Raw genomic sequence first — 21,155 nt, 5'->3', positions numbered from 1 at the left:
GAAATGCTGCTACCCTGGTAATAAAATACACCTCCAAAATATTCTTTTAATCCTAAACCACTCGGCAGCTATGTTGGGCCTGGCTGGCTAGTACTGCATAGAGACTAAAACAAAATACTGGGAAAGGCCCAGGAGTCAAGGCCAATGTGCAAAAAAACACCAAAAACCACATAGACGGGCCATCTGCCCCATGAAAGGGATCATAGGTCTAACCAGTGGATTGGGTTGGAAAGTGAACCAGTAGGAAGCAAATAGTTTTTATCAGTGCAAATCATACAAGGAACATGAAAGCATCAAGCTGGGATCAAGTTTCCCCAAATTTCCCCAAATTCAAATTCCTCAAACCTCCTAGGAAGCAATCACAAAGGCAAGCATGCAGTTTGCAGCATCCACAATTGTTTCAATCAACTTTAGGCTGATGTTTCAGGAGATGAGAGCTAGTGTAGTTTAGATTTTGGACCGAAAAAATTTGAGAACTAGGTTCATCAGTTAGAAACAGTCAGACAAAATTAATATTCTCTGTAGGCAATCAGACTGCCTATGTAGAAGGTTAAAAAGTTAAACATTCTTCTAGCTAAGAAAAGTTCATGTCCAGTAAGTACAGCAAAGGCCACAGACAGTGCAATAGGTATTACAAGAAACTGTTACATTCTCCATTTTCTCCTCAAAGAGATTTGTGACTTTTTGCAGCCTGGTTAAGGAAAAATACACTTTCCTTGTCCATCTCTGCCATGGATTCAGCAGTTACCTTCTGCAGCCACAAACAGGCAGGAAAAACAACTGAGAAGAGCAGAACAAGACACCAACAGGAGTGCTGCAAGCATCAGGGTTGATTGTCCACAGACAGGCACACAGCTTCAGTCTTGCTGGGGAGTGCTGAGAGAAGGGCTACTGAAAACAGGAAATAAGCTTGGTAAACAAAGTGGTGTGGGGTTGGAAATACAGCTTCTCAGGGCAACAGAAAGAGATCAGAAATATAACTCTAGGCTCCAAAGGTGCTGTGCAGGTCAGGTACACTGAGAACTGCAGAGCCACCCTTCTCCTCATTCTAATAAAGATTTACTGCATAACTTTGAGCAAATTATTTTACATTCTTCTGCCTTACATCCAAAACGGGATGAGAATCTTCAACAGCTACAGAGCATTTGGAAGTGACGAGAACAGCTCTTAGAGACAACACAACATACCTAGAAAGGCAGTATAATACAGCAGAGTTGCAGAGCAGAAGGGGTTTTTGAGAGAGAAAAAACAACAACAAACACACACACCTCCACAGGACTTTAGAATAGCATGCATTTGAATTCCAGCTTCATAGAAATGACTAGATCATAACTCAGATACTTGCAAGCAATTCATAAAAGAGGTATATTATGAATACCTAAGCAAAACAGCAAGACAAAAGAACAGCTCTTTGGTGACCAGAAACAGGAAAGCAGAGAATGACATAAATTAGTAAAAGCAATGCTGCACGGTCAAGTCCATAGAGCACTGCAGAATCTATTCTTCAGACAAGGAGAGATCATCTGCAGAAAACTGTATCTAATTAAAGCACTTCTGATTGTACAACCAAATCTGTGTGCTAAAAATCAAAAGTCCTTTTAGAAGTTAGGCTAAAAACCTTACTGAGATGGTGGTAGTGGAGGGGCTGAATTCTCAAAGTAGGACACGTTTTGCTCATCTTCTTTTCTGACTGGAGTAATGGAGAGAACAGCAAACAATCTGCACTATATTGAATAATGCTACCAGACAATCATCCAGATGTACATGCTTCCAGTCACACTAATTAAATGCTGTGTGGAGCCATCCTGGGGAAATTATATACAGTTCCTTTAGAGAACCACACACTTCTGAAATGCTTGGGTGAGGCCTCACTCCACCTGAGGAGCCATAATGTTCATTTTCCTTTACTTTCCTAAGTAAAATACAACCGGTCCTCCTGTAATGATGTAATCCAGATGGACAGACAGTGTTATAAAAGGAGGCAAAACACAGGCAGTGGAACGCAAGAGTTTCGGCTGAGCCATGAAAGAAATTGGGCAAGAATGCATCCTTGAGGAGCAAGCTGGGTGCACACGGAGAAATGTTATTTTCCCTGAATGCTCTTCTCCACACAGCAGCTTTTGCCTACAAAGAGAACGTCAATGGGATGTTTACAACCAAAGTGACTCAATACCTGAAAGTTGAGGGACAGAGGAAAGTCAGGAAGGCCACACTGGAATGAGTAACAGCATGTCCCCATTCCCAAACGTGTACTGGCATTAAAGAAGAACATCTTACCCTGGAACACAGTAACAATCCTGCTCGTTGTAAACCCACCTAACCAATGTAAGGCTGGAAGTTATTACGACACAGGACAAAAAGCACAACTGTTGTGGAGTCCAGGAATTGTTGCTGGGTTTTTCTTCATCATCAGAAGACCATGGAAAGGACTGTGCTCTGGAAATCCATTAGATCACACTGTCTCAGCACAAGGAAATAGGTTTTCCAGTAAGATAGCACTCTGAAGGTGATTCTATGTATGTTCATACTGTCTGCCAGCTCTCTAGGAAAATTACTGTGCCAACTCCTGGTCACAGACAGTATTTTGAAAACTTAACCTGAAGATAGGTACTAAATAGAATAACCTTCAGCATTCCTGGTAATTAGCATACAGGAAAATGCAGTGCAACCTCTAAGTGATATTCTAAGAGCCATTTCCCAAATATCTCAAAACAGAATGCCTGAACTCTTTTCAAATACTTAGCACAAATTACCAGATTTGAGATCAAAAGCTAAAAAGCCAGTGCTGTTTGTGACTCAGCACAAGGTCTCCTTTAAAACGTGGGGCACCGACTCATGTGTCTGACACACAGTTGTGAAAGGGTTTGCAAAGCTGAAGCCAATAAGGCTGGATTGCTTGTGCTGGCCCAGAATTTTGCCTAGTTTCATGCTTTCAAAAAATCCAAATAAGAAAGCTGACGAGTTTGTCTGGATTTACTAATTATGCCCTACACAGTAAGACCAGAAACTTTAATCCTACCAACAAGATTTATTAAGTATTGGCAGGGATGCATATGTTAGTTTATCATTCAGAGACAAACTATTCATTAGAGAGAGAGAAAAAAGAGAGATGTAAACTCAACAATGTTCAAAGTATTAAAAAAAAAAATTAAAAAAAGAATGAAGATTTGTGTGATAGTACAGAATATTCTTTGTTGTTCTTCTAGATGATTTGCTTTAAGGCAGAAATATGATAGCTTGAATTTTAATAAGATATGGTTAAACAGTCTGATGTAGGAGTCCAAATGATTATTCTTCCTTCAAAAAGGACAGACAACGTACTACCCTACAATACTTGGTCTGTCTCTTCTTGCAGTAAACATTGCTAATGCTCCTGGAGAGGGGCTGACCTTGCCAGCCAATTACATTATGCTAATTTGTCTGTTACTATAACTCCTACAGAGGCATTCACAGCTCAAAGCAGGACAGAGATTTATATTGTCTCTTCCAAGTTGCAGACTATGAACGTTAATCTCTTTCTCCCTCCAGTTACAACACTACGTGGCAATATCTCCACGCAACACCACTGCACACATTCAAAGAGACGCTTATTGCCAGTTTTATTCAACTTAAAAGACAAGCCATGGTCATACCTTGCTCTTTTAATAACTGTCACTCTATCTAACAAAGCATATGCTTGCTAACAGCTGCTTTCCTATGAAGACATATGGTTTCTCATATGCTTTTGAAAACACCGCAGGAATGTATTTGCTTGCTAGACACCAGTGCCATGTCACTATATGAAGCAACAAAATAATGAAAGGAACTGCAATACGTTTTCTATGTTATAGTCATGTATTACAAAAATACGTATTGTTTTAAAGCAACAAAAATGTCATCCAGCTGAAACGATTCAGTATAAAAATAAGACTCATCATTTAGGAGTTACATACACCACAGTATTATTTGAAGATGGAATCAAAACATTGGTCTTCTACTGACACGTGGCAAATACCATACTTCATGCAAGCAGGTTACAGCCCATATTGCATCATGAGAAAAACTCATGAGATCTGGTTCTTCTAACAGCTGGCAAGATCAGAAGCTTCCCTAACATGTTTCAACTGAGACATGATAAACAGATTATCAAAAAACAATTGACTCACAACAGTTTAATAAGTCCATCAAGTAAACCATAGTAACTGACCTTAACATGTTTCCCCCCTCTTCCTCTGTAAATATAGTTTAAGCAAACACGTTCTCCTTCATATTTAGGGCAAGCTAAGAGTATTTGTGTTACCAGCTGAACATCAGAGAAGCTAAAAGAAGTTAACTTTTTGGGCTACTTTATCTCATATGTATACAGTCTTGGGCCAGGCTAAACTGAAAGCTAAATATCTTAGTTTAAAGTTCCAGTTGTGATTTTGAAAATGATTTCAACATCAACTTACATACAAACTTACATGCAAAAAGGAAAAAAATGATAGCGTTAAAAAAATGATTATAGTGAAGTTACAGTGTAAGAGGAAAACAAAAAAGCTTCCAAACCTAGCTTATGAGAAGTTCTTACAGAAATTTCCAGCAAAAATTCCAGCAAGATGTTTATAGAAAAGAAAGAGAAAAATAATTATTTTCAATCCTGTTAATGTTCTAGGATCCACATCATCAAGAAAACCACCCAAACTGTTCTGTAAGAGCTCCTGAACACACCAGTATCTCTAGGTGGTATTACAGTACTTCTCATATAACTTGAAAAATGTTACACCTGTGTCGTTATGACAGTTAAATACAAGGTCACACACACAAAAATAAGCCCTCACCACAACAAAATGTTAGTGTTTTATTACCTATTAACAGTGAGAGGGCACATACAGAAGTGCATACAAATCTGTATCACTGACTTTAGCAATTTCAAGCAGATCACATTGCACTACAGCCTGAATTTAACACCCTGAGCCGTATTCTGGTAGGGACTTTTAAGGTGCTTAAGCACATGGTACATAGAGGTCAGGAAAGCTGATGAAGAGCAAGAACTGGTGAAACTACTTTGACAGCTTGAAGTGTGGCCCTCAGGCATCTGGTCTGCCCCTTTCCATGGGTTATGATTCCCTCTGCACAGTCTGTGAAATGTAACACTTGCCTGTTGGGCCCATATGTTGCTATGTTGATTTAGCATTTTGCAACATACTGGCAGATATGCATTAAGCCCATACTGACCTCTGGCTCTTCATCTTCATTCTAAAAGAAGACAGCAACCAAAGAATTAATAAGATGCCAGGGCTTAGGAGACGTAAGAAAATAAGTTGATTCCTTGTGCAACTGCTCCTATCAGTGAGGACCTAGTGCAAAAGTGATAAACCTAAAAATCCCTTATAGGAGATTAATACAGGATGTTTCACTTAAAATGTAAGAACTGTATCCAACAGTGATATAAGCCAAGGGAGGAAATGGAAAGATAGCCTAAAACATGTTTTGCCGTTAGGGAATAGAGGTATAATTTTGCAAGCCTAGTTAGAGACGACAGGGAAATGATGAATCCAACTCTAAATATCAACTTCTTAACGTTTGCAAAGTGCCCAGTGCACTTTGGTAACTGAGTAACTTTGGTACCTCACAGAAGGTAACTGAGAACATCTTTTGCCTAAAATAAATGTTTTAACCTTGTATGAATAGCAAGGCCAGAAAGCAAATAGTCTGTGTCATGGAGTCAAACAATTTGTATGTGGTACTAGTCAGATCTACCACCTATGAGACAAAGATTCAGCATAAGAGCATCCTGAAATCAGATTTGCTTCTTTTTCTGTATGCTAAAGATGGCGGGGAGAGGGAGAAGAGAAAAAATAAGGTATAGTCTGCCATTCAGGGGTTTCTTATTCTGCCAAAAAAAAAAAAAAAAAAAAAAAAAAAGGCACTGTTTCTGTTGGACTTCAACTTGTTATCCATAACTCCAGTTCTTCAGAAGAAAAGGAAGAAGGAATGGTTGACTTACAAATGTATATATAGTCTTTCCCAACATATCCAATTGTTTTTGTAGTAGTAGGTATTTTCATACAGCACAATAGTGTGATAAGACTTAAGTGTACATACAATGAAAGATAACATTCAGTGCATTATGTATAAAAATTAATAAAAAATTATCACAAGTAATTATAGAATTATATTGTTCACCTGCATTTCTCTTCAGAATCAGAATGCTGGTTCCTCCATGAAGCCAGTTAATTTTCTGGTAATGATCAACACGTGATATATTTCTGAACTCTCCAAAATTTAATTTTCTACTCATTTTCCAGATGATGAACAAAAGGAAACTGCTCTTCCTGCATAATTAACTTAGCTTATATTCCTACCATGAACAGTCTATATGAGGCTATATCTGTACTATGGGATGGTCTCATCTATGACCTTCCTATGGATACAGGCAGAAATCACATTGTGCAGACTCCACCAACTTCAGCAAAACTCACCTCATATTAGAAGTGACTTAACATTACCTCATCTTACATACATATATAGTACGTAGTAAAAGGAGAGCACAGTATGAAAATACTTTGCTGCTGAATCTTTCCAATCTGTTCAGTAGCTTTAAATGAGCAGAATGGGGTGCCCTTGTGAAGTTTTAAAAATTTTCCATTACATATATAACTTTTGATTATCTCTTTATTAATTTTAAGCAGTGGAAGCTTCTCTGCTTGATAGGGGAGAGAGGGAGCATTGAAAATTGCCAGAGTATCACATGGCTTTACATGGTGAAAGGGAGGTGAGGGTGTCTAGCTGGCACAGCTCACTGAAGTCACAGTGACAAGAATTTGAGCCAAACAATATCTATACAGGCAGCATTTCAGATTCCTTAGTTTCTCGGTTCTTTCACACTGTATTAATAGTCTTTGAATACGTCAACTTCAAAACAAGCAAAGATTTTTTTTATTATTAAAAAATGTTGTGGCATTCGGTTAGTAATTTAATCCTGTTGGCAATATAATAGTTATGGCATAATCCCTCACATTATAAAAGTAATTGCCATAATCATAACCTACATTCAATTATTTTTCCCTTACAATGCAGCTGCAGTGGTTTCCCCCTCCCAACCTGCCGTCCTATCACTGAGGAGACAAGAAGGGGCAGAAAGCAGAGCTCACAAAACACTGCTACAGTCCATCCCTCTCCCTTTCCTAATAACAAGTGACTCCCCATCCCAGTTAATAAAGAGCTCCTTGTCCCTCCATTATGCAGTGTAATCTTTAAAAGATTACATTCTCATTTGGGAATGAGCCAAGAGCCAGTGGGAAATTCTCTAGTAAATTGGATAGGGAGACAACAATATGAAGGGCAGCTGGATGGGAGCACATTTTTTTCAGGGCATTCCTGTTCCTGGGGCCCTCTGGCATTGTTAGAAGTCCTGCAGTCTCGGTTCTTTTCACTGCTGTGTTGTCAGGATAATGCTATTCAAGAAGAAGGGGATGCGGATTAGCTGTTTTGAAGATGGAATGCGAGGAAGTGAATATTGAAAAGCAGCAAGAAAAGAGAGAGAAAGCCCAATTATATTTTTAAGTCTTACCACCTTACATAAAAACAAGGGAAGTGCACTTTGTTATGAAACACTACTAAGCGATTCAACTACAATAGTAAAATGTGGGGGTTTTTTGTTGTTGTTTTTTTTTTTTGATGACTCGGACTGTCATCAGGAAGCCCATTTGACTACCTCATCACTAACAGTTTACTAATAATTATTTTGAAAGGAACATTTCCCTCACTGCCTTTCTCTCCTCCCCTGCATCTTCCAACAGAGGCATCACCTGCTCCATGGAGTCTACTTTCCACCCCACGCTACCTGTGATCCTGGATGGAGAAAAACCAAAACAACACAGGGCAGTTGGCCTACCCCATCTGCACACAGAAGGATGTAAGTGAATTAAAAAGTCATTGGGATTTAATTTCATTTTACTGTACTTCAAAAGTACTTTCTCAAGAAGTCACAAAAATTTATGCATCCAGAAGACTGGATATGTGCTTCACGTTAATTTGGTCAATAATGGTGCATATATACTATCACCTCGTTACCAAGTTTTGTTAGAAAATACAGAAATCTCAAAAAATTCTTATAGTTTTTCATTTGTTTGTTTGTTTTTAAGTAGCAGGTCATTTTTATTCCTCCAGAGAAATAAGTAAGTTTCTAAACATAACTTGAAATTCCAATCAGTATTTCCATTCATGGAACATAATCAAGTTAGTCATTAGGAGAAAGTAAAAAAAAATAGTTGTAATAGCAGGGTAGCCAAAAGATTGTTTTTACCCTTAAATGGTTGTCAACCAAACTGCAACTTTCTTCACCTGCAGGACTCAAGTAACGATAGCTACCTATAGTCCATGGGAGGCAATAATAAAGATACATTAAAACAGAGGATTGAAATCCTAATGTTGGGAAGCCCTGGTTCAGCAAACTATCTCTATTCAACAAGCCCCCACACACATGCTTGAAGTTAAACACATGCTTAAGAACTATTGAAGTACGTGGTCTTTGGCCCCATTTCAGAAAAGCATTTATATACACATTTAACTGGCTGAGATGGATGAAGCAAAGAAAAGAAACTGGGGTAGGAGAAGTGTACCTGAAAAAGATTCAAGCCAAACAATAATCCACAAAATAAGAACTTATGTGTGGAGGTGTACTGAGGAGGAAATGGCAACATTTTTTATTTTAATTTCTCCATTGCTAGGAAGAGAAAAATTAGGACTGGGGCAAAAATAAAAAAAGAACTGCCAGATCAAAGCACACAAGATCAGCAGTTTTCACCTTTCTTCCAGTGGCGCTGCTGCTGTGCCACTTCTCAGTGAGAGTGGTGAAGCCAAAAGCCAGTTCCCTTTCTGCACCTACAGAGGGGAGAAAATACCAAACCCCCCCCCCCCAAAACAAGGGAAGAGGAGGAAAAAAGCAAATCTCTCTTAATGTAGGAGGGGAAGACACACTGCACACATAGGCACACACATACTTTAATCTCTGTTGAAAAGGAGCTGAGAGACCTACTTAGCTAACAACTGTAGAATACTGTTAGCCTAGTGAAAGGTGCTGTGGCATGGAAGTCAAGCACCTCAGTCATCACACGCATTACACGCAGTCTATATGGTTTAGAGGATGGCATTGTCCCTTTTTTTTTATTGCAGTTCCTCTTATAGACATCTCTTGTTTATAAAGGGAATTTCTAACTTTTAATAAGAAGCAAGAAGTCTTGGGCCTGTGCTTCTTTTCTCTTCTTCATCGGTGAACAGGGTCTCAGGTTTGCTGTTTTCATCAGTCTTAACCCACCTCATAAGTTTTTTGGAGGGAGAGGGAGGTAGAGACAGATGCAGAATATGATTGGTTTTGTAATTGTAACTTCAGTAGTTTTATCTGAACTCCAGCTTTTTTCAGCTGGTGTCAGTAATGGCTCCCTTTAGAAAAATGAGGCACAGAACAAAATACCAACTGCATTTAGCTGTTGGAGAATATGAATAAAATCATAAGTTTCCCCTGCTATGGTGAAATGGATTAAAGAAAAAAAAAAAGTCATATCTAATGAAAAGGGAGAATACAAGGCTTACATGACCAGGCAATGTGTTTCCCTAAACATTACCTTGTACACCTTTACTGAGACTCAAAAAATCAGTGAAAACTTAAAAAAAAAAATATTTCCAAATAACATCTGGCATAAAATTATTTTGGACAGTGGTCCTTTTCCAGAATTCCAAAGGAAAAAAAATACTTCTCTGGGATCACAACAATTTTCCTGTCCTCACTGAGCACATTTTTCCCTCAAGAAGATTTCTCTTAATAACGGTATGTCACAAATGATCACTAGGCAGGAAAAAAGGGTCAGGACAGGAATAACAAAGACGAAAAGAAAACTGCTGAGTTCACCTCTGCTGTTTATTTTGAGGCACACTTAAGATTCGAGTGGGACTACTCTGATTGTATTCAAAGATTTAGTTAGTTAAAGAACATAAACAAAACTAGCAAGGGTCATCAACCAGAGTAAGTTTTCCTGATAATCATAGAATAAGATCAGTTTTGTTTATTCTTTTATATGATAATCTTAACTCCTCTCTATTTTTTAAAAAATATATTAAACTTTCTTAGGACAAATGGCCTATTTCTGCAGGGCAGCTTTTTAGGCTGCTCATATTTTCTCAGCTTTTTTTTTTTTTTTTTCTGGTTGTGCTTTCCTTATCAAGTATTTTGAAGATTTTATACCAATTTTAGGTTAGCGTGTTCTGCCTAGCAGCTCGTAAACATTGAAAGGCAAGGCCATAATCCATCTAGGTTTAGGGCATTTTCATAGAAGTGATGCAGAGCTGTGTCAATTTTAATGTCATGCTATAGAGAGTGCATGCAGCTCTTTCCACTTTAGAGGATTAAAAGTGACCTCTCTTACCAAAATCAATAAGGGCAGCTTGCTGTGACTAATAGGTTGTAGAAATTCAAAAGAGACTGTTTGTAACACTGAGTTCATTCTCCCTGTGTCTCTCCCCACCCAGCCCCAGACTCGCTGGCAGGTCAGCACTTTGACACATACATTCAGATGGCAAAACGATGTCTGTTCTCCTCCCAGGAACCAAACCAAGCCACAAACAATTTACTCACATATTAGGGAAGAAAGCAAACTGATATTTATCTGATCAGACAGGACTTGGAAACTTCTGTAAAGAAACATCTTAGAGAAAACAGAATACGGAAATAGTGAAAATGTACATTTTTGGTCCCCAGTATGCTTTTTAAAAGGCCCTTATGTATTATTAGGACATCAACTAGTAACCAGATTCTTCACAGATTTTTTTCTCACTTTTGAGGAAAGGCTTTTTTCCTTCAGATCTTTGCCTAGCTGCAGTAGGCTAGAAATTTTACTTCCATTACAGTCCACTGAACTGCCCCAGAGATGTATGAGGTTATAACATCCAACTGTAGCATTCATTAACTGCTATGGCACATGCTCGGTTGTTCTGACTTTTCTCTTCTCCACTATTCCTTTTGTTACTCTGAAGTACTTCAGATTTAACAGTCAGTTTCAGTGGCTTTTAGAAATACAATAATTTCATACAGTACTGGAAAATGGTCCTGCTACAGAGTGCTCACAATTGGTGTAAAGCGAATTTTCAGTTTCTCATTTTGTAACACTGTGGACTACTAGCAACTCAGATCAAGATCTCTTATGGTTAAAATACCCTTACTCTCCTGGATGTCTCTAATTTCCAATTTATTTTACTTGAGGTACAAATTAAAAAAACCTTACCCACAGTTCATAGCATGTGGATTTTCTCCATATAACAATCACCATCATTGTCTTTATGCCAAAAAAACAAGGCTTGCCTTGGGGGAGCAAGGGAGAAAAGGGGCTGAAGTGGTGGGAGGAACCCAACTGTAAAGGTTTAGGAGTCCCTACGGAGGTTTATATATAGACGACTGCCATGTGCAAAATGTGAAAGAAACCCAGTCAGCATAAGAACTTGCTGTTTCAAAATCTTCCATGTCCACTTCACTTAAATACTAGACAGTTATAAACAGACAATAAATCAAGAAACTATTAGCATCCGACTTTTGGCAAGATAACAAAATGTTTAGGGGTATAATCAGCAAATAATAGGAAAGATCTGCAAGTGAACCCACCAATTAATGATAAATAGAACTTGGCACAGAATAACTTCACCAATGTGGATCTCATTAGATGGCTATGGAACCTGTTCCTGCAGCAGCCCTTGCTGAGGGAGGGAAAGGTGAGGCAACCAAAATGTCAGTGTACCCACCCCCTCACAGCTCTCAGGCTCCAGGATTGTAACCACCTGGGCCAAAATGACAACCTTATGCTGAGTGAAGGCCATACCGTGGTTCTCCAGCCTTTAATTGATAGGTTTCCGGTTCTCAGCTTTTGGACCTTTGCTCTGGAATTCCATCTAAACAAAGATGACCAAAATCGTGCTGCTTTGCTTGCCCTGGAGAGTGAGAATTCCTCTCTCCTCTGCTCACCTGTTTTATTAATGATACCTCTGAAAGAGAGAAATGCCCCCAGGCAAGTGATATCAGTTAAACAGATAAATAGTTCACGCACCAGGCAGGGGGAAGGGAAAGGGGAAGAGACTCTGGCTTATTAGACTAGAAACAGACACACCATATTAATACAAAGAATAAGCATATGGTTCTAATAGGCTTTCTTAAAATGATTTATCAGCTGTGATTAAGCCCTCAACCAGCATGTCTATCTTCATAAATAAAGTAAAAGTGCACCTTGCTCTGAAATATATCAGCAGTATCTTATTACCTACCCAACCATATATGCCGCAGTCCACTTAAAATTCAGCTCTGGGGAGCAGAGTTTGTGTTTAATAGCACAGTGCACACTCTAGAGAAATTGCCAAGATTTAGGGGCTTTACCTAAGAGATAGACTTACTGAAAACACTACTACAAGGAAGGTTTATCCCTTCATCTTGTGCCATCCAGTCCATGCTGCTGAAATCTGAGCAGGTAACAAGAAAGCTGTGCCATTAAAAACACTCATAGGAAGACCAAGGCAAAATGCACAACAACTATGCAATGTTGTTGTGAAGGAAATGTCAGAATGAAATCAGGCAGACTTCCTTTTTTGGGGATAGCCAAAATATACAAAACACAACAAAAACCCAAACATTACAGGAGGATGACTCAACTTCTTTGGGACAGAGACAATATAAAGCAGAAGGAAAGTGGACTGTCCTGACTGAGCTGTGCAAGATGATTCATCAGCTGGAATTCAGAAGAACATGGAAGGATTATGGTTAGGGAGGCTTAGCTCAATCAAAACCGTATGCCCTCCAATATTGCCTTTCTGCATGCTATAGTCACTTACTGCTGGAAAAGCATTCAGGTCTTCCCTCAGAGTATGAGAATCTAAATAAATAAATCCATTCAAGCACAGCCCATTGCAACAGAAGAAGGTAAGACAGTCCTGCCTGCCTGCAGAAGATAAGATGTACTGAGCAACAAGCCTAGGTTAAAGCCCATTCCTCTGAATATTTTTTGCAAGGTCATGTTATGAACTCTTGACAGTTTTTTTCTGCACGGTTATGCAGACGCTGTCCCTTTTGTAGCAGTTCAACATGATAACAAAGTGCCTGGAATAAGTGCCTCAACTACAGATATATGCTCAAAACAAGACTCTCAAAGTCAATGAACCAAAGTGCCAACTGCAGAATTCCCATGTAAAATGTAACGTATCACCACGTGTCTACCAGGAGAGCTCCGCAAGTTAAGAAAAGCAGTTAAAATACAGCAGGCCTACCCATCTGGAGAGAGGAGGAGAGCATTCTTCCTGTCTTTAGCAACACTGAACAACAGCTGATAAATCTTTAACACACATGGTTTGTGCGATGCCCTGTGCTGAGGCTAAGGAGATATGGAATCAATCCGAGGCTCTGCCACAGACTTCCTGTGCAATTTTTAGCACGTCACTTGAGTCCATATCCTTTATGGTAGCTCAGTGATTCACTCCTGCTTTATTTCAGTGTGAGCAAGACACCAAAATGCCTTTGAAGATCTCTATCAATCTTTTGGGGCCACACTGCTAAAGATATTTAAGATCCAAAAGACACAGAAAGCTGCTTGCTTGTCAGAACCACGGAGGGGAAATATCTCCATGGAAATATCACTCCATGTCTGCAATTTCTTCAGGAGCTTGGTGTCCCACTACAAAGGAGCTCTGGAAAACAACATTCTCTGAAATCTCTTCTACCTTAGAAAATAAGAGAAAGAACTCCCATTCTCCACAGAAATGTTGCAAAAGTTAATAATTAAGAAAAAAAGAAAAAAAAGGGATTTTATAAACCAGCAGATCAGTAAGTCTATTTAACCTGACAAAATTAGCACATGTGAAAACTCAATACAATCCAAAAGAAAGCTTCTGATACAGAGTGATAGTGTATCTGTACAGTACCTTAATGTGTCACCCAGAAGAAATTATATGAAGATGGTCACATCTGCAGACAAACAAATGTTATATTTAAAGTATGGGAACTATTATATTTCAATCTTTCAATCTGGGATAATATTTTGGACTTTGAACTTGAGAATTAAGAATGACAGAATTGCTGGCTGGTCAAGGGGAGTGATTGCCCCACTGTATGCTGGTGTGGCCTCACCTTGAGTACTATGTGCAGTTTGGAGCACCACAGTATAAGAAAAACATAAAGCTGTTAAAGAGTGTTCAAAGGAGAGCAACAAAGATGGTAAAGGGTCTAGAGAAGATGTATGAGTATTGGCTAAAGTCATTTGGATTGTTCAGCCTGGAGAAGAGCAGGCTGAGGGGAGGCCTCAATGTGGTCTTCAACTTCCTCACAAGGGGAGCAGAGGAGCAGGAGCTGATCTCTGCTCTCTGGGGACAGCAACAGGACTCAAGGGAATGTCATGGAGCTGCATCAGGGCAGGTTCAGACTGGATGTTAGGGAAAGGTTCTTCACCGAGAGTGTGGTCAGGCACTGGGACAGGCTCCCCAGGGCAGTGGTCATGGCACTGAGCCTGCTAGAGTTCAAGAAGCGTTTGGACAATGCTCTCAGATACACGGTTTGATTTTTTTGGGTGGCCCTTTGAGGTCCCAGAGTTGGACCTGATGATCCTTGTGGGTCCCTTCCAACTTGGATATTCTATGATACTAATTTTGAGCTATCACCTTGACAACAGTTTAAGTGATTGATAAAGTAACAGGTTGAAGCTATTACAACAACAGTACCCTGTCATTTAGCTACTGTATTAATATAAATCAATTCTAGACGTATTTTTCTTCTGCTATAACATACCCACCACATAATCTCAAGAACAAAATAAGAAATCAGAGGGAACTTTGACTTGAAAAAAAACTGTGGGCATTCTTACGTGTTTAGATAAATACATGCATGTGCATTAATGATTGCATAATTAAAAATAATTGAAATAAAAAGTATTTAAACATAGGCCTTTAATTTTTCTGCTGTACAAAATATCAGTCAATGAGAATCAAAAGTGCTCTGGGAGCAGACTTATGAGTTTGTTGGTTTGTATTACTTCATGAGTGAAATACAGCTGTTTCTGAGCACTTGCCTCTGAATTGTGTAATACCAGCACAATATTCTTCTGTTTCATCTCAACCAGCCCACTGGGGTTTCAGTGCATTTATAAGGGAAGAACAGAGCTAACAGGATTGCTGTAGAGGAAGGGCACACACTCAAAAGTTATACCATTTTACATTGGCACACTGCAGCATTGACACCACCTCCCAACAAGATCATGCTTAGAAGGAAACCAATCTGCAGGTCTCCTATCCTGCATTACTAGAAAAATAGACAGAAAAAAAAATTCTTGAAACATGGCTCTGTGCTGCACATTAATCATGTGAACCTATGCAACCATCATATTTGTCTTTTTTTCTTCACTGGACTATTTCATTTTGCTGATGCTTTTCTAGCAGTAAGGTGCCTACAGTGAGACAGTCTATTAGAACTGGAATATTAAGCCGTGTTGAGGACTTGCTGGCTACGAGCTTCCTGTACTGACATTGAACTACCTACATTATAAGCAAGCTCTAGTTGTTTCCCTGCCTCATTTGCATAGTTTACTTATTATCTTGCAACATTGAGTGCTGATTAGAAGATTTCAAAATGGCAGGATAAGCCTGAGGAAATGATGCATCCAAATTCTAACATGAGCAGAATGTGATTTTAAAAATGACTTCATATTGAAAACAATTCAACTCACTACTTCTAAGTGTTACTGTATGTAGTATTCTACGTGGTATGCTGAGTGCATTTACATTCTCATTTCATGCAGGGAGGTCAGACAAGAGGCATTTTAATGAATCAGGTCCAATTAGTTCACAAATGAATCCTGACTCTTCCCATCCTTGACAATACTCCACCAGACCCAACCTTAACGCTAAAAACAAGATGTGACAGGAGGGCCTATCCAGTAGCAGCAAAGGTCATGTGTTTGCAAGTAAAATGCATCACAAGTCCTTTGGGTACTTAATGCTCAGAGCAGCGCAAACTTAAAACCTGCAGCTAGCAGGCTAAGGTGCTAGCATTTCCTGCCTTGCTGACTTGGGCTGCAAATTTTGTCTGAGGCAGAGCTGTCAACTTTGCCTGCCTCAAGCTCTTGAGAGCTTTAATGCTTACACTTTGAATGTGGAAAGATAGTATAGGTATGCTTTTATCTATATTAATTTTGGTGGTGAATTTGAGATTATGCTTGTGTCAGGAAGAGTGCCATCAAGAGGATGCAAAAAGCCTCTCTCATATGATTACCAATATGCTTATTTCTGACCTACAGCATCCTTTGCCTTCAGGGAGTGGGCCTTTCTTGAGAAGAGACTTCTTGCTAATATTTGCTGGTATAGACAATGGAGGAGCCAAAACAAACTGACAATCTCATTTCCATTTATAACTTTCCTTTTCTCATTTCAGTTCAGGGCCTGGAGATCCTCATCATCACTATTACTTGAGTCTGTTCAGTCCCCAAGAAAAAGGCTAACCCAAGTATAATTTAAGAGATGGTCTTTGATGGATGAACTTATAATCTTCATAGATAAGATATATCAAGTATGGGAAGCAGAAAGACACACTACTCCCACTTTACACATGAGCAACCATGACAGAATGAAAGTGATTTGTTCCAGGTTAAACAGCTAGGATAGTAATATAAGCGCTTTCCCCTCAATACTACCTTTCCAAAAAGGGTACATACAGTGTTCCTAGAACTATGCACTCAGCAAGTCACACCTAATTTGAAATGTCACCAGTCTGCATAACCAGCTTAATCACAACAAATTCTCATGGATTACCTGTGGGTTCCCCCTTCCCAGGAGGGAAAGAGGGAAAGAAGAGGGAAAGATGAGGGAAAGAAAAGCTAATTGGACTGTATTCTTTGAGTTTTCAAGTGATGACTCTCAAAGAGGGGGAAAAAAAGTGTTTTTCTATTATAAGATTTCAGTGTCAAGCTGTGTGTTTAGCCACAGTGATATACTAAAATAAACAAAGCTTTCTTTCAGACTCCAAAGAAATTAACCTGACCAAAAATATTTTTGGAAGAATCTTCTGAGACATGAGTAAGACTTTCATGCTGCTAGTATTGGTCTCTCAGTGCTGGTAGATCTGTTACAAGAATGCTACTTTGCACTTATTCCAGGTACAGGCTGTTAGAAGTATTTCGTTAGCAGTAGTTACAGAGGAGTCCCCTTCTGTTGTGGCCTTTGTTTCTTGCGTTTGTGTAAAGCCCTTCTGGGGCCTGCTTCAGATTCCTATCTTTTAGTCAGTAATGTATGAATGAACGTACAGCAGACTAATTGAAAACACAGAACAAGGTTATCTAGTCAGTGTGACTTTAACTTTATATGTATATAATTTCTCCCTCTTCCCATCATGCTTCCTGGAGATCACTAATGGCAGCTGCAGGGGTTAGTAGAAGGAGGGCAGAATAAGACATCCAGAGGCCACTCAACACCTGGTATTATCAGGTAACTTGATGCCTTTGACTAGGCTTTAATCAGATTGTGCAACTACCCCCTTGTGAACTGAAATGGACTCCGCAACATCAAACCTTGTAATTTATGGCTAGTTGCACAGAAGTACACATCAGTAGACTTCTGCTCATCTCCTACTCCTGAAAACAAAGCAGAAAGAACCACTTAGGAATCCTCTTTGCAAATTATCAGTACTGAAGACATAGGAAAATACAGAAATGTTCTCCTTAATTTTGGCCAGTTCTCACCCTGGCAGCACACAAGAAGCAAAAGTATTAAAAAATTAAATCTAAAATTAGATACATTTATCTCATTACATCACTGTTTCCCAACATCCATCTTGCACGTAAAGCTGTGAAGGTTGGTCTTGGATATTTTCCTCACCCTTGACCAAAACATGGACTGTCATATTTGGACTCTTTTTCCTTGCTCAGAATGCTATGTCAGTCTCTCTCCTCTTCTTCAGTATCTGTCCCAATCTCCCTCTTTATAAGCCACAAATAAACCATTCCTAGACACCCTTCTCATATTTTTTTCCTACATGCTGCCTCTCCCTTTCTGCATTTCAGCAATCAGCCTTACCACTTTTTTCCAAAAAGCCCTCTAGTGCCTTCATTTGTAGGCATCAGAGTACCTCCAAAATCCCAAAATGCTACTATCTCCAGATTTCACCAGCTGCAGCAGCCACACTCACACATCTCACATGTATGAGTTTTTAATTGGACAGCAGTCATTAACAAACAAAGCAAAAGACAAAATACAGCAGCCATAAGAAACAGCACCTACGTGGGAAGCACTTGCAATTGGAGGCACAGGCACTTTGAAAGCCAAAATAATGCTGAGGCAAGCTAAGAAGTGCCCTCTGGCTTTAGCACCATAGCTGCTTTGTGGCCTTCTTTTCTTACTTTTAGCCTATGGTACTGGTTAATGTTCAAGACAGACAAATAAAGCTTACTGTGAGAACTAATCCAAATAAGACAATGTCCAATACTTGGAGAACTCCTGTGGCAGGGGACATATCACATAAGATTTCCCAAGAGCTGCAGAAATGGGAAAGAGGAAAACAGAGGCACAAAAGGGAACACTGCGAAGGGGAGGCATTTTTCAGGTTATTCAGGGATGGCAAGGAGGAAGAAGGAAGCAATATGCTCCTTTAGGAAGCCCCACGTGACTTACGTGTTTTAGTTCTCAGAAGCAACCAGAACTTTGGATGCTTACTTGAAAAGCTGAAGTTTCACACATTACCTCTCACTGACATCTATGGTGCATTAAGCTATTTCACAATTCTCTGAGAGTTTTAACAGCTCATTAGGATCCCTCAAAACAGCGTAACAATCTTTGGCCATGTGAGCTTACTTAACCCCATACAAAGTGGCCTATATAATTCAACCTAAACATAGAGATACTGAGAGTAATGTAATACTAATTGGAAACGTAATACATTATCTGCTACGAATTGCAAGTTAAAGTTTGTCCCTTCAACACAAATCCTTTGTGACAAATAAAGACACATGATAAAGCTGGTAAAAATGACAAATAAATCCAGGGATCCACTGTGTTGCAGAGGTAAGAGCAAAACAACTTTTTGAAGTAAATGCCTCCTCATAATCCACATTTCCCTGTACTGTATTTCAGCAAGTTTGCAATCCTCACTTCAAAGGTGATATAATTTTCCCAAGCCTCTCCCTCAAGAGGTGTGTGGTTTTTATTATAGTTTACTTAAAAGCAGAGACTTGGAATCAAACCCTGGCAAACACAGTTACACACTTTTAGAAGTTTAATGCTGTTTTTTTGGTGGTGGTGGTGGTGGTGGTGGTTTGGGGTTTCTTTTGTCAACTGTTTCAATAGTTTGAAAGCATGTCACAACTTAGAGTGCCATCTAGTTTCTAACCGAAAGGTTACTACCAGGTAATAGAGCTCAATCTGCTTTCAGAGTGTCCTTAAGGGGAGGGAAGGGTTCAGTCTGCTAACACTCACCCTTTTGTTGTTCTCTTCTTCTTGTGCCTTCCTAAACTCATGCTCTAAGGAGCAATCGATATCATTGAAGAGGCCCACTTCCTCACAGTTCTTCAGAAAGCGCGTTGGTGTAGGAGTTTGATCTGAGAATATGAAAAGAAATGATCACTGATATTTAACATTTAAAAGAAAGAGAAACCGTCTGCCAGAAGAAGAGAGACTCTAGCTAACCTCTTCATGCCATCCCACTCCTACCACATCATCATTAAAAACAAACCACACAGCACTGAAGTTTGACTATGAACTGCAGACAGACAACGCTTGCCAGCAGTGTCTGAAAACAGGCAGCAGTCATCGTTCAACCAGAAAGAAAACAGGCCAGATTTTCACAGAGCATGTAACACAAGTGTATATCCTTAACATGTGCAAATGGTCATTTAACTATGCATAAACCTCCAGGAATAGGCGCACGCAAAACAACGCGCTGTCTGCATGATAATGCACGTTTCCACCACAGCATGCAGGTAACCGTAGCAGATGTGCACTAGTTAATGCCTTCAGTGCTTGAAACCACCTCCAACATGCACATACTCTGCAACACATGGGGAGTTAGCCATGGTATGATGAAGTTCTGCTTCTAATATAATTTTTGAAGGAATGAAAAGCTAAAACTTGACCACAAAGAAGCATCCTGGCATGTTTTTTTACCTAAAAGTGTTGATAATATATATAAACTATAAGATCTGGAGTAAAATGATTTTTAATGCATGCCTTCATCTCTAGGAATTTCTTGCCCTCTCAAAAATTTTAGGGAAGGATAAGATTCTCTTTAATGTCACAAGCTGGAGGGACTCAAGGTACAAGGTTTTCGGCCTTCTTTTCAAAAACCTGCAAGACAGATGAGCATAACTGCCCTGTGGACTGTTGCTCCAGTGATGACCTCAGCTAGTCTTTCTCCAGGAAATGAAAAATCAAGCCTAAACTTGGGAGCCAGCAACTCTTCAAAGACCAGCTCTGAGGCAACTGTATTCACTCTGAGGCAAGATCTTCACTACTCCACTTCAGCTTCCTCATCTCCCCCAAAATTACACTACAGAACCATATTAACAAACCTATATTAACAAAACCTCCTCTTCTATGTTAGTTTCTTATTGTAGTTCAATATGCTTTGTAATACTTGATTTTATGGAAAAATTGGACTGTCTTCAAAAATCATTTTCTGCATAGTCTTTGACAACTATCCTATTGTTTGAAATTAATTCTTTAAAGAACAAAAACTCTGTCACACTAATCTCAGTTGCCCACACTTGACCAATTCTGACCTCAGAAGAAAGCTTCACACTTCAGTGAGGTCTGGAAGAAAAAAAAAAAAAAAAAAAGTAGTTTTTTGCACCTAGCTAAGCTTGGTCAAGTTCCCATACAGGGGGGACACAATGAGCATTACATGATCAGGATAGAAACACAAAGCAAACAATAAACAAAAGGCAGCACAAAAGGAATGTACACAAGAGAAAATGCAGTTTCCACTTGGAAAGCGAGGGGGAGGGATCAGTATCCTCCTTTACAAAACCAAAGTGGAGCTGACTTCCACCTGTAGAAGGCATGATCCTACAGGTTTGACCTTCTTAAGTAATCTAAGGGATAATACACTGGTTTGCATTTATGTTCCATCAGCAATATATTGATGTAACATTAAAAGCAAGTCCTTAATGTTAAAGTTCTGGTTTATTTCTTTT

At 39.3% G+C, this 21,155-nt stretch overlaps 1 protein-coding gene across 9 annotated transcripts in view; it reads right to left on the bottom strand.

Moving 5' to 3' along the window:
• CREB5 (cAMP responsive element binding protein 5) overlaps positions 1-21,155 on the bottom strand; it is a 256,642-nt gene that overhangs the window by 182,565 nt on the left and 52,922 nt on the right. For 6 of the 9 annotated variants that reach the window (XM_035556391.2, XM_050708803.1, XM_050708800.1 and 3 more), the window contains one exon: positions 19,441-19,562. In XM_035556391.2, the coding sequence (XP_035412284.1) occupies positions 19,441-19,562 (122 nt within the window). Of the gene's footprint in view, positions 1-11,828; positions 11,992-13,260; positions 13,399-19,440; positions 19,563-21,155 lie in introns of those variants that run through there. The other 3 variants (XM_050708802.1, XM_050708801.1, XM_035556395.2) reach the window with 2 other exon arrangements.

The sequence above is a fragment of the Cygnus atratus genome, chromosome 2, assembly GCF_013377495.2.
Source record: "Cygnus atratus isolate AKBS03 ecotype Queensland, Australia chromosome 2, CAtr_DNAZoo_HiC_assembly, whole genome shotgun sequence".
Classification (NCBI taxonomy): Eukaryota; Metazoa; Chordata; class Aves; order Anseriformes; family Anatidae; genus Cygnus; species Cygnus atratus.
The sequence above is the reverse complement of the archived record's forward strand: the minus strand, read 5'-3'. Positions and strand labels throughout refer to the sequence as shown.